The following is a 12,891-nucleotide window of genomic DNA, read 5'->3' as shown; positions in this document are numbered from 1 at the left end:
CCTCCCTCTCGCCTGGCTCTCCCCGGCAGCTCCAGATTTGTGCGCGTGCGGCCGTGCCTCCTCCCCGCTCCGCTGCCACCACGGGGTCACCGCTCGTCCCCTCCGGCTGTGCCACGCAGGTAGGTGACACGCAGGTGGCCCCCGACCCTACTGAGGGATGTGGGGGGGGGCTCCACGCCCCCATTGTGGGCATAGGTGGGAGGAGGATGCAGCCCCCCCCCCTCCAGGACTTGTTGCGTGCCCATCGGTGTGCTTAGGGACATGGGTTTGTGTATGGGTGCGTGTGGGGGGGGGACACGTGGGTGGGAATGCGTGGGGGGAGCGTGGCAGTGGGGTCCTCGTGGTACCCCGAGCTGCTGCGAACTGGCTGCAAAGTTTGCAAAGTGCTGCTCGTGTGGTTGAGTCTTTTGGGTCTGCCTTGCTCCAGGGTGCTTGGGAGGAGGGGGCGAAGGGGCTGGGGGCGTTTCTGCGGTTCTGTGGGCAGCGTAATCCTTGTTTGGGTTTTTTTTTTTGTTTTGGTGGGAGGACAAAACTTCCCTCTCACCACCTTGCGTGGGGCGAGGGATGAGGTGGGCGATGCTGGTCCCGAAGGGTACTGATCCCCAAGGGATGCTGGTCCCCAAAGGATGCTGATCCTCAGGGGATGCTGGACCCCAAAGGATGCCTGTCCCTGAAGGAAGCTGATTCTAGAAGGATGCTGATCCCTAAAGGATGCTGACCCCCAAGAGATGCCGGTCCCCAACGGATGCTGGACCCCAAAGGATGCTGATCCCCAAGTGATGCTGGTACCCAAAGGGTGCCAGTCCCCGGTGAATGTCAGTTCCCAAGGGATGCTGGTCCCTAAGGGGTGCTGATCCCCTCAGGGATGTGGGTCCCCAAGGGCTATCAGTCCCCAAGGAGTGCTGTACCCCAGGGGATGCCTGTTTCTGGTGGGCCCAGCAGCAGCAGGAGCATCCCTGGCAGCGTTCCCTCGGTGCAGGCTGGGGTGGAGCTGGCCAAGCCGCAGCGCTGGGCGCTGGGACAGAAGGGTCACTGTGACCGCCGTGGCCGTGGCCCTGCCAACACGCGCTGGCTCTGCTCTGGCTCCTCCGTGCTGGGAGCCACGGAGTGGTGGTGGGGACAACCCCCATTTCAGAGAGGGACATTGCTGCCACAGGGGTGATCTGCAGTAGGGTTGGGGTGTGGTACATGGGACTGGAGAGAGATGGGCTGGGGGCTGGGGCACCTGTCCTCCTGCGCAGTGGGGAAACCGAGGCAGCAGGGCAGGAAGCAGAGTGCCCCAAGCGGAGCAGCTGGGGTTCCTGGCGCAGGCTGGCACTGCTGCTCACTCTGCCTGCAGGCGAGGGCTGCTCTGTGGCACGCATTGCTCTGTGCCTCGCGTTGCAGGCTTTGTGCCATCGCCCCGGCCTCAGGCTCTGCTCTTCCCCGGGGCTTCGCGCGGTCCCGGCGTTGGATGCCCACTGAAAGGGGCGATTGTTGGCCCCGAGGCGGGCGGTTCCAGCGCTGTGTGTGGCCGGGCTGCGGGTTGCAGGGCGGCCTTTGGCCCCCTGCCCGGCCCCGTGCCCTTTTCCAAAGGCAGCTCCTTGTGGGCACCGCTCAGCTGCCGTCCTCCTGCCAGCCCCGCGGGGCCGGGCTGTGGGGCGGCACCTGGTGGTGGTGCCACTGCTGTCATGAGTTTGCCGTCCTCAGCCCCGCGGTGGGTTTTGCTCTGCGCTTCCATGCTGGCTCCGTCCCTACAGCAGAACCTGATGTGGGGGAGCCCCGAGGGACTGTGGGGTTTGCTGTGAGCCTGGCCCTGGTGAAAAGTCCCGCTGGGGAGGTGCCCGCTGGCTGCACGAGCAATGCGTCAGCCTGAAAGCCCCTGGTTTCCCAACACGGCGCCCGCTCCCACTCCCCAGGCACACAGGCATTGTTCCTGGGGGGGGGGCTCGTGGTGCGTCCCACTTGAGGTAGCACGGTGAGATGCCCTGCCCCCCTGCTCGGGTACCCGCTGCCTGCGCATCCGTCCCCTCCCAGCTCGCTTGTCACCTAATGGTGCGGTGTATTCCAATGGCTTTTTAAGTGCTTAATGGCGCGCGGGGCTAATGGTGCGGCTCCCTCTGCTCATGCTGCGCGGGCAGATGGATGGTGTCGGGGCTCGGGGCTGCCCAAACCTATGGGGATGAGGATGGGGCCGGGGGCTGGGAGGGGGTGCAGCCTGCCCACCTCTCCTCCCTCCTCCCTGCAACTGCTCCGAGCGGTAATGTCATCGTAAACGATATTTATCTCGAGGTGATAAAAATCTATTTCCAGCGACCTCTTGGAAATGGCCCTCGTAAAACCAGGCAGCAGACGGAGGCAGGAGGCAGCCAGCGGGGAGGGGGCAGGCGAAGAGATGGCAGCCGTCGGGCAGCCAGCTCTGCTCCTCCCAACTGTGGTGCGTTGGTCACATCTGTGAATGCCCCACAGCTGCTGGGCATGGCTGGAGGGGGCTCCAGCATCCTGGGGTTTGAGCATCCCTGGGCTTGGGGGTCGTGGGGCTTGAGCGTCCTGGGGCTCATCCCATGGTTCAAGCACCCTGGGTCTCAAGTACCCCTGGGCTTGGAGATCCCTGGGCTTAGGGATCCCTGGGTCCCAAGCATCCCGATGCTGCAGCAGAATGCAAAGCAAGGAACAGAGGGTATCTCCTGTTCAAACAAGCAGGGTGGGGGCTTTTTCATGCAATACGTGTGTTGAGGAACAGCTTGCTAGAGTGTTTCCAAAATCACACCTTTGGGGAATAGCTGTTGCAGGTGCTGGTCCACAGCCAGGGATGTTTGTTGGGTCAGTCCTGCAGCCCCCCCAGCTCAGGGCCATGCAGTCCCTGCTCCCCCAGCTCTGTCCCCTCAGGGCTGATAGCTGGGTGCTGATTCAGCCTTTTCCCTCGCAGCACTAATTACTCAGCCTGTTGCAACGTCTTGGCCATAAATTGTTTGGTAGGAGCGGGCCCGGCAGGCGGAAAGCCTCCTTGGCTCCCTTCCCTGCTGACCTGAGCAGGGATCTGTGACCCGGTGCAATGTGTTGGCGTGCTGAGTCGAGGGCCCCCATGCTCCCCAATGGGGGCTCTTTGCCCTGGGCTTCCCCCATCCTCCCTGCCTGCTTTTGGGGCAGCATCCCTCCTCCCTGCCCTGCATTCCTCCCACCTCCTGCTCCTCAGTCCCCTGTAAACTGGGAACAGCAGGGGACTGGGTGCCTGCAGAACCCTACCCTGGGGCTGGGTGCTTGCTGGGGTGCTCAGTGCCATGCCAAGGGCGCACTGCAGGTGTTACCCTGCCTTCCGGTTCCCTTTGCAGATGGTGTGTGTTCAATCTGCAGCTCGCCGTAAGTCTGTCTTTAGATGGCAGGAGGGAGCTGGGAACAGCGGGCTGAGCAGTGCAGCTGGATGAGAATGGAGGATAGGGGGCACTGAGTCTTTAATGCTGATGGCATGGCCCCTGGGCACGGTTGCGTGGCACCCACCGGGATCTGCGGGCATCCTGCCCTGCCCGTGTTCCCTCCAGGACACCAGGAGAGGTGTCCCCATTTGGTGTCCCCATGGTGTCCTAATGAGGTCCTACCAGGTGGCGTTGGGATGGTGCCATGCACCTGAAGCCACCCCACGTCCCTTTGTCCCTGGGGAGGTTTGGCCAGGATGCGGTGCCCGCGTGCCGTGGGATTGGTGAGCCTTTGGGAATGTCCCGAAAACATGAGCCGCTGTGGGGCAGGAGGGGTTTTCCAGGGTGAAAAGCCCCTTTGGGCAGCATGGGCAGGTATATAGTGCATCAGGGAGTGCCTTGTGCCCGTGGGGATGGGACAGCGCTGCAGGCAGAGGTGGGTGAGCGCGGTGCTGCGGTGTCCCCGTGGGGTCCCTGTAATGAGGAGGGTGGGAGTGAGCAGAGCAGCGGGACTTCCCGAGGGGTTTCTGCACTGAGTGGGGTGGGTGGATGCAGAATTTGGGTTCCCCCTGAGGCCACGGGCCACAGTCAGGGCAAGATGGGAGCTGCAGGGCCAGCCGGGGGCCAGGGGGGTCACCGGTGTGACCAGGGAGGAGTGGCCCTATTTCAGCTGTCCTTTCTGAAACCTGATGATGGCTGTGGGGGGCAGTGTGCAGCACAGCCTGGGGGACATCCTTGTGGGTTTGATGGGGCTGGGTGTCCCCATGCACCCAGCTCCGCTGCTGGTGCTGGGAGAGACGGTGGGATGCATGCACCTGTCCCTGCCTCAGTTTCCCTGAGCAGAGGGAACTGGCAAAGCCGTGTGTCCTGGTGGTGGGGGGGCTGCTCTGGCCACGCACCGGGCTCCCACCCTTCCCGTACAGCTTGGCACCGGGGTGCAGTGGGGCTGCAGCAACATCGCTGCCAAATGGCAAATCCCATGACCTGAGAAAACCGAGGAAATCGAGGCCGTGGAAGGGCTGGGGCTTGGCTGGGGCAGGCGGCAGCAGCAGCAGCGGGGCTGGAGGAAGCCGGCAGCGGGCGGCCCCCCCCCCCCCCTCGCCTCCCCCTCCATCACCTCCCCGCTCGCTCGCGAACAAATGTCTGTTCTTGCAAAAAAAAGAAGTGACAGGGGTCGTCTCAGTGCTTTCCACATGACCTGCCCAGGAACAGAGGACGTCTTTGTTAATCCACTGAGCTGTCAGTTCAGCCTCTTCACAAAAGGCATAAACCACTTATTGCTGTTCTCACCCCTGACCCCGGATCCGCCTGCGCGGCCCCCATTGTGCCGCCCCGAGGAAGCTGGCAAACAATTTGGGCTGCGCGGGGCCGCATCTGCGCGCCCGCCACCTCGCCTGGCAGCTGCCGTGCAGGGCTGGGGGCTGCCACAATGGGACCCCCCTCCGCCCGCCCTGTGTCCCCAAGCAGCTGGTTGAGGGGGGGGGCGTCAGAGGGGGGGGGGTGCTGGGTGCTGCGCCCCTCGGCCCCAAACCCCTTAATGAGGGGATGAAAGCTCCTTAGGGCCGCTGGCTGGGACAGGCTGGGACGGCAGCTTTAGGTAAAGCCGCTTAGGGTTGGGCACAAAGCCGGGCGAGAATAGCTAGGGGAGGGATGGGGCGATGCCCGCACCCCCCCAGCCTTGGGTGATGCCCCGGGGTGGGGGCTGAGCACATGCCGGACTCCCATCCTTCCCCCCCCCCAGCGCCCCGACCCCGCTGTGCGCTGGAGCAATTAGCCGCTGTCGCTTTGGGACTATATATAACCCAAATTGCTGCCTGCAGCTCGTTAGCTCGCTGTCACCATCGCTGCGGCGACGTCGGGTGAGATCATGTCAGCGGGGCGGGGGGGGGGGCACACCGCAGGGACACGCCGTGGGGTCCCCCGGGTTGGGGGTGGGCGCAGGGGTCGGGCTGCGTTCCTCGGGGTCCTGCGGGGTGAACACGAGCGGATTGCGTGGGATCCCGGCGGTAACCACAGCCCCGCGGTGACACATGGCGCAGCCGCCGCCGTGCCCACGCGGGCGCCGTGCCGTGCCACACCGGGTGCCCACGACGTGGGGGTGTGGTGGGTGGGATGCTGACCGCTGCCGGGATGCTCAGCGTCACCCCGTGCTCCCTGCATCCCAGCAGTGCCACCGGCCTGCCAATGTGTGTGGGGGTCACCTGGGCTGGGCACGTCCCCATCTTGGCAAGGGTTAATGCCATCAGCTCCCTTCTGGAGCTTTTTGTTTCTTTCTTTTTCTTTTCTTTTTTTCTTTTTTCTTTTTTTTTTTTTTAATTTATTTTTCTCCTTCCTCTTTTTAATTACGGGTTATCACGGTTGTAATTGCAGGTTCCAACTTTCTGCAAGCAAACACGGCTCTGAAACTTGAAACACAGCAGTGGGGGCTGGTGGGCATCATGGTGCTCTGCCATGTCCCACCCCCATGGGGGGACCGTGCAGCGGGGCCACGCTTTTGGGGGAAAAACCTCTGCTTTTCAGGCTGTGGGACCCACAGACACACGCCCTTTGCTTTCCCACCCCAGCAGCACCATCCCAAAGCCTGTGGGTACGCAGTGATGGGTGAAGAAGGAGTGAGCCCTTGGCTGGTGCATGGGAAGGAGGGATGCAGGGATGCTGCGCCCTGCGCTGAGCATCGCTCCCCTGGCTCTGCTTTGAGCCTTTTTTCCTTGCTTTTGCCTCATGCCCCGACGCCTGCCCCTCTCCCCTGGGCAGGTATTAATAGGGCAACGATTGCTCGGGGCGCGCGGCCGCCGCCTGCCTGACAGCTCAATTCTTTCTGTGTTAATAACGTCACGTAGCAATGTCACGTCGATGTCACCTCGCTGCAGGCCTGGGGCCGTGGCATGGCTGTTCCGTGTTATGGGATCACCTCCCGGGTCAGGTATTTGGGATTTCGTGCTCTCACCCTGCCCAGCACCTCAGGGTGCTGCAAACAGGGGAGCGCCCGGCTCAGCCCTAATTGGGAGTGAGGCTTTGAGGACACGGCCCCCCTCCGAGGATGCTTTATCTGGGTGGACAGATCCGTCCTAATTGAGCAGATATTCCATGTTCGCAAACAGATGGCTCCTTTGCATCAATTATTCCTTATCTGTGTAACCGGGGATGATTTGCTGACAGATAGCACGGGGTGAAGTTAAAGCACGGGGGAGGCCCGTGTGCTCTGCACTCGCTCGCACTGGGGGCTCTGGCTCCTCCCTGGGGGGTCCCGGGGGGGCACAGACCCCGATGGGGGGGGTCCCGGCTGCCTGGCAGCGCCCATCTGCAGCTCTTTGCATCTGAACACCCCCTGCAGGAAAAGAAAAAGGGGTTGGGGCTGCCCAGCTGACCCCGTATCTGTTGCTCCCCCATTGCGCGTTGCTCAGTGCCGCTGTGACGCATGACGAGGGTTGATTAATGCTAATTAATGATGAGTTGCTGAAGGTACCAACGCGCACCCCAGCCCTTTCCCTTGCCCACAGGTAGGGGATTGCTGGGGCTGCTCCCCGGGGCTGTGCTCCCAGCATTGGCACCGCCATCCGCTTCTATGGGGTGGGAAGGAGCACCCCGCAGCCGTGCGGCGGTGGCTGGGGCAGCGGGTGGCACTCGGCCAGTTGGAGCCACTCGAGGGCTCGCGGGCTGTGCCGAGCGCTCGCGGTTGCGCGGCGCTGCCATATGGATTCCATAAATTAAACCTTTCCAGGAAGCGAGCGGTAAATTTATACGGCTGCTCGCATGTGTGGCTCATTGAGTCTGAGGGCTTCCCAGCAAAATTCATGTGCCATCCATCTCACTTAGGCTCTCCAGGTTTATAGGACTAATCCTGAGAAGAACTGGATCAACGTCAAACCCTTTCCATCTGCAACCCTGGTCCCAGAATGAGGAGTGGGGGGTCCCCGTGCTGCAGGGCTGCGCAGATGCAGCATCCCGGGGATGCGTTGTTGGATGTAGCATCCCAGGGCACTTTGTTGCAGCTGCACGGTTACAGCATCGTGGGGACATTTTGTTGCGTCCTGGGGACTGCTTTGTTGGTGCTGTGTGGTTGCACCATCCCAGGGACGTTTTGCTCGTGCATCTCTTCCAGAGGGGAAAAAAAAACCATCTTGGGGCTGGGTTGCGCTGCCTCCTCGCTGTCACTTGATGAAAGATGAACAGCGCTGCTGACAGCACGAGCTGTGCTCTGGGTGCACGCTGAGCAGGAGGGTGACAGATCCAACAGCCGTGGGCTGGGAGCTGGGGGGAGCCGGGCGGTTTGGGCATGGGCATGACCGGCAAGCCGAGCGTGGGCACGGGCGGCCCTAAAGAGAGCAAAAAAGCAGCAGATCTCCCTTTTTAAGGGCTGTGAAAGCTGCTTGGCAGTCGGGGTGTGGAAAGCCCATCCCCACCGTGCGGCACATTCGCCTGCCCGGAGCCAGCAGGAAAGGCGAGGGGGAATTGTTGATCTCGAGTAAACACTGCCTGGTTGAGTAATCGGTAGCAGCCGACCCAGCCAGCTGCTGCTCGCCGGCGAGGGGACGCCGCTTTGATTCATGGCCCCCCCCCACCCTCCCTCTCCCCCCAGAGCCTTTCTTGTCTGACTGTGCTGGAAGCAGTGCCCGGATCCAGCTGCAGCCCCGCGCCGGCCACGTGCATCTGCCGGCAGCAAAACAAAAGCATCCTGTGTGCGTCTGTGCCCCCGCTTGGCCCTCTGCTTTTGGGGTGGGGAGTGGGAGAAGGCGCTGAGTCCCTGTGCTGCTTTTCTTCCAGGTGTCATCGTCTGCCCTCGAGACGCCCGCTGCAAAGCAAGGCACCGAGCCCCGGCACCGGGTGCTGAGCGCCAGGGAGAGCCCGGGGACGGACATCGGCCCTGAGCGCAGCCAGCGGACGGCTTTGGATGCAGAGGGAACGGACGCTGGAGCCACAAGTAGGTGCTGCGGCGCTTCGGGGGGTCCCCATGGGCCGTCCCCTGTTGGCACCCGGTGGTTTCGGGTAGGAGAAGATGGGGAGGTGACCCGGCGGCACCGCTGTCCCCGGGGTAGTGAGTCAGGCCACGGGCGCCGTGGAGAGCCGCAGCGTTGGGCAGGACCCGCTGGGGGCCAGGGGGGACCCACAGGGCTGGGCAGGGCTGCAGCTCCTAGGACTCGGCTGCCTCGTCCGTCAGGAGCGGCAGCATTTTTGGGAGAGGCATCACGATGCGTGCTTCCCGCCTGCCGCCTCCCAGGACTGGCTGGTTTGCTGGGCTGTCCTGACAGGCCGTGCTGTGCAGTGCCGTGCCATGCCGTGCCGTGCGACATCGTGCTGTGCCATGCCGTGCCCTGCTGCACCGTGCCATGCTGCTTTGATCAGGCAGCTGCCGCCAATGCCATCTCCCAGCGCTGGGGACAGCCGGTGCAGCAGGCAGGGAGCCAGCCCCAGGGCTCCCGGGGGGATGTTGTGCCCCCAGCCCAGCCCCAAGCACCAGGGGGACCAGGGACAGCCGTGCGGCAGCCCCAGCGCTGCGTCCTCAGGGGGTGCAGGCTGCATTTGCAAGCTGCTCACAGCCCGGCACACGGAGGCAAGCTGGGAGCTGTGGCCTGGAACGGGCCTGCTGGAGTCAGCGCTGGATTTATTACCCTGCCAGTGGCTGCCGGGCAAAGGTGACAGTGACTAATGGCTTGTTACACGCCTGCCACATCTCATCTGCACGCTGCGGCCGGGTGCTGGCGTTCCCAGCCCCGGGCTCGGCGTGCGGGCAGCCTGCACCCACCCTGCCTGCCCTGTGGGGACAGGGATGGACCCCCCCCCCACCCCCACTGGAGTGGTGATGGTGACATCTTGGTGCGGGAATTCTCAGCTGCTCTTGTCTGCTCAGTGTCCCCAAAGCACTGCCGTGTCCCCAGGTGGTGGCACGTCCCAGGGTGTCCTGGTGAGCCTCTTGTGACACATAGCACTTTACAATGTAGATGAAACTGCTTTGTGGTTGCAAAAGCAGAGCCGTGCTTGTCACCGCGGTCCCCTCCCGGTGCCACCAGCAATGAGCACAGAGCCCAAGCGTTCCTGGCCACTGGCGTAGGATGCAGGTGACAGCCCTGTGGGGACGTTGGACCCACCCACCTGAATTATTTGGGTTTGACAAAGTGAGAAGGTCTGGGAAACAGGGATGTGACAACGGGAGGTGCAAAGCGGGAGTGGATGTTGCCCAAACCCAGGCCACTTTTGGGCACACGCGTGTGCTGATACACGTGGGTTTATATGTGCATGTGTATATGGATGCTGACAAAGCCACAAATGCATTCACTAGGAAAATTAAAAAATTAACAGGCATCGGCTCGCTCTAGATTAGTAAAGGCAGTGAGATAAAAGCGACTCTTTATACCTTGTGAGAATTGCTGATAACGGCATTTGTTCCTCTGTATTCTTGAAAAAGAATGCAATAAAAATTTAAAATGGAACAGGAAAAAGGGTACGGGAGGAGAAAGCGCAAAGGGAGGTGGTGGGCATCGCTGACATGGTGGGCATCGCTGATGTGATGGGTACTGCCAATGTGGTGGGTACCCCTGATGTGATGGGCATTGCCAGTGTGATGGGTGCCATCAGTGAGATGGACCCTGACAGTTGATGGGTACCGTCCATAGGATGGACACTGCTGATGTGATGTGCACTACCACTATGCTATGGAGACCACCAACGTGATGGGCACCACCGTTGTGATGGCACCACCCATGTGATGGGCACTTCCAATATGATACGGGGACCACCAATGTGATGGTACCATTAATGGGATAGCAATACCAATGTGATGGGCACTACCAACATGATATGGGGACCTCTGATGTGAAGGGCACCACTGATGTGATGGGTACCATTAATATGATCTGGGGACCACCAGTGTGATGGTTCCACTGATGTGTTGGGTACCACCGATGTGATGGGCACTACCAACATGATATGGGGGACCACCAATGTGATGGTCACCACCAATGTGATGGGCACTACCAACATGATATGGGGGACCACCAATGTGATGATACCACCAATGTGATGGGCACCATTGATGTGATGGCCACTACCAACATGATATGGGGGACCACCAATGTGATGGTCACCACCAATGTAATGGGCACTACCAACATGATATGGGGGACCACCAATGTGATGATACCACCAATGTGATGGGCACCATTGATGTGATGGGCACTACCAACATGATGTGGGGATCACCAATGTGATGGACACCACTGACGTGTTGGGTACCACCAATGTGATGGGCTCTACCACTGTGATACGGGGACCACCAACGTGACGGTACCACCAGTATGATCTGGGGGCCACTAATATGATATGAGGACCACCAATGGGATGCTACCACTGTTGTGCTGGGTACCACCAGTGTGACGGGCGCTACCGGTATGATGTGGGGACCACTGATGCGATGCGTACCACCCATGCGATGCCCACCCAGGCCACCCCACCGGGTGCAGGTGTCCTTTGGGGCTGAGCCCTGCCCTGCTCATGCCGCTGGTGTCTCCTCGCTCGCTGCCCGCCATCCCGCAGTGTCACAGGGTCACCCCCCCGTTACCCTCTGAGCCCTTTCCGTTTGCACACCCCTCCCCCCCCTCCCCCCCCAGGTCGGGGTTCTCATCCCCTCTGGGGCTGCCCACCCCTAGGGGGGGCTCAGTTCCCCCGGCTGTGCCCCCACCCCCCGCGGGGCCGTCGCTCCGGGCCTGTGCCAGCCGGGGCCTCCCCCCTCCCGCCCCCTCGGGCCCTGCCCTGCCCGGCCCGGCCCCCGGTGAGTCACGCTCCAGCCGTGCGGCTCCCGGGGCGGCGGGCGGGCGCCGAGGGAAGCAGGAAGCGGCGGGGGAGGCACGGCACGGATCGGCTCGACTCGGCTCGGCTCGGCTGGGCTCCGCGCGGCTCTGCACACACACACACACACACACACACACACACACATATATACACACACACATATATACACACACACGCAGTGCGCGGCCCATGGAGGAGCGCGGCCCTCGGTGGACGGCGCGGCCGCTGGGTGAGTGCCGAGGGGGCCCCGCTCCGCGCCTGCAGCTTGCGGTCCCCGCTTCTGGCAGCGCTGCCCCGGGGGGGTGGTGGGGGCCTCGGGCCTCCGATGGGGCGGTTCGGAGCCGTCTCACTGCGGGAGGGGGAGGGGGAGGCTGCGGGGTGATGTGGGGGGGTCGTGGGTGCCGCGCGGGGCCCGGTGGGTGTGTGCAGGTTTGGGTCAGCGGGTCCTGGTGGTGGGCCCGGGGCTGCAGGGCTCAGTGTTGGGATTAGGGCTCGGTGTGGGGCGCAGACCCCAGTGTGGGGCTCAGGGCTTTGGGTTCAGGGCTCAGTGCTGTGCTCAAACCCCAATGTGGGGCTCAGGGCCCAGCACTATGCTCAGACCCCAGCGTGGGGCTGAGGCCTCAGCGTTGTGCTCAGACCCCGGTGTGGGGCTCAGGGCTTTGGAGCCCAGCGCTGTGCCCAGACCCCAGTGTGGGGCTCAGGGTTCAGGGCTCAGCGTTGCGCTCAGCCCCCGCTGTTGGGTTTGGGGCTGAGTGTTGTGCTTGGGGCTGGGTCCCCGCGTCCTGCAGTGTCACCAAGGCCACCGCAGCCCCGTGTCAAAGTGCTGGGGCGAGGGGACAGCGTGGTGGTAGGGCACGGGGACACAGAGGGCTGCAAGCTGAGCCCTGCCAACAGCCGTGGCACCGCACTGCCCACCTCGCCGTGCTTCAGTTTACCCACACGCCAGCTCTTGCGTTATTTGTCAGTTGCGGAGTGTTTCGCTAACCGAACTGTCCGCTTCTAGCCGGGGAGCCCGGCCAACTCATGCTGCCGCCTCTCCCGCTCCGCAGGGTGAGGTCACGGCCTCTGTGTCTCGCCCATCTCCCGGCTCATCGTCTCCCGGCGTGTTTATCTGCTCGCCTCCATCCTTGCTCTTCCACCCCTGCCTTGCCCTTTGCCCCCGGGGCCCGGCAGATCACCGCGCCGGCTCCCAGCTGCGCTAATGGCCGGGGCGCCTTCCTCCTGCCCCGTCCCAGCGCTTGCTTTGCATGGTGGGTGCCAGCACCTGGCTGCCCTCCGTGTCCCCTAGCGAGTGCCCGCCGCGCGTCCTAGAAGCAGCACAGCTTCCTCCATGCGGCCTTCCTCCTGCAGCAGCGCCCGGCTCGGCACAGAGGAGCCCAGTGCCCGTTGCAAGCAGGTGGGTGCCCGCTGCAGCAGGTGGGTGGCAAGCTGCGCAGCAAAGCGGGATCTGCTGGAGGAGTTAATGGAGGGAAAAGGCAACGGGAAGAAGGCAGCTCCTCTTCTTGCAAGAGCGCGTGCGCGTGCGAGCAGATGGGTGAGCCTGTGTGGTTTGTGGGTGTGCCCCCGCGGGGCTGTGTGCGTGTGAGGCAAGCGTGCGCGAGGCCGTGTGCGCTTGGCAGCGTGTTTGTATAACCTTGTGGGTAGGTGTTGGGTGGAACGATGGCAAACGGTGGCGTGGCCGGTGCCGGCGGCTGCTGTGCGGTGCCAGGGGGGG

At 62.8% G+C, this 12,891-nt stretch overlaps 1 protein-coding gene across 2 annotated transcripts in view; it reads left to right on the top strand.

Annotated features, from left to right (window-relative positions):
• The window catches only part of GSE1 (Gse1 coiled-coil protein), an 86,738-nt gene that overhangs the window by 18,907 nt on the left and 54,940 nt on the right, over positions 1-12,891 (top strand). For both annotated transcript variants that reach the window (XM_021408997.1, XM_021408999.1), the window contains exon 2: positions 8,157-8,313. In XM_021408997.1, coding sequence (XP_021264672.1) covers positions 8,157-8,313 — 157 coding nt within the window. The remainder of the gene's footprint in view (positions 1-8,156; positions 8,314-12,891) is intronic.

This window comes from Numida meleagris, chromosome 10 (genome assembly GCF_002078875.1).
Source record: "Numida meleagris isolate 19003 breed g44 Domestic line chromosome 10, NumMel1.0, whole genome shotgun sequence".
Taxonomy (NCBI): Eukaryota; Metazoa; Chordata; class Aves; order Galliformes; family Numididae; genus Numida; species Numida meleagris.
The sequence above is the reverse complement of the archived record's forward strand: the minus strand, read 5'-3'. Positions and strand labels throughout refer to the sequence as shown.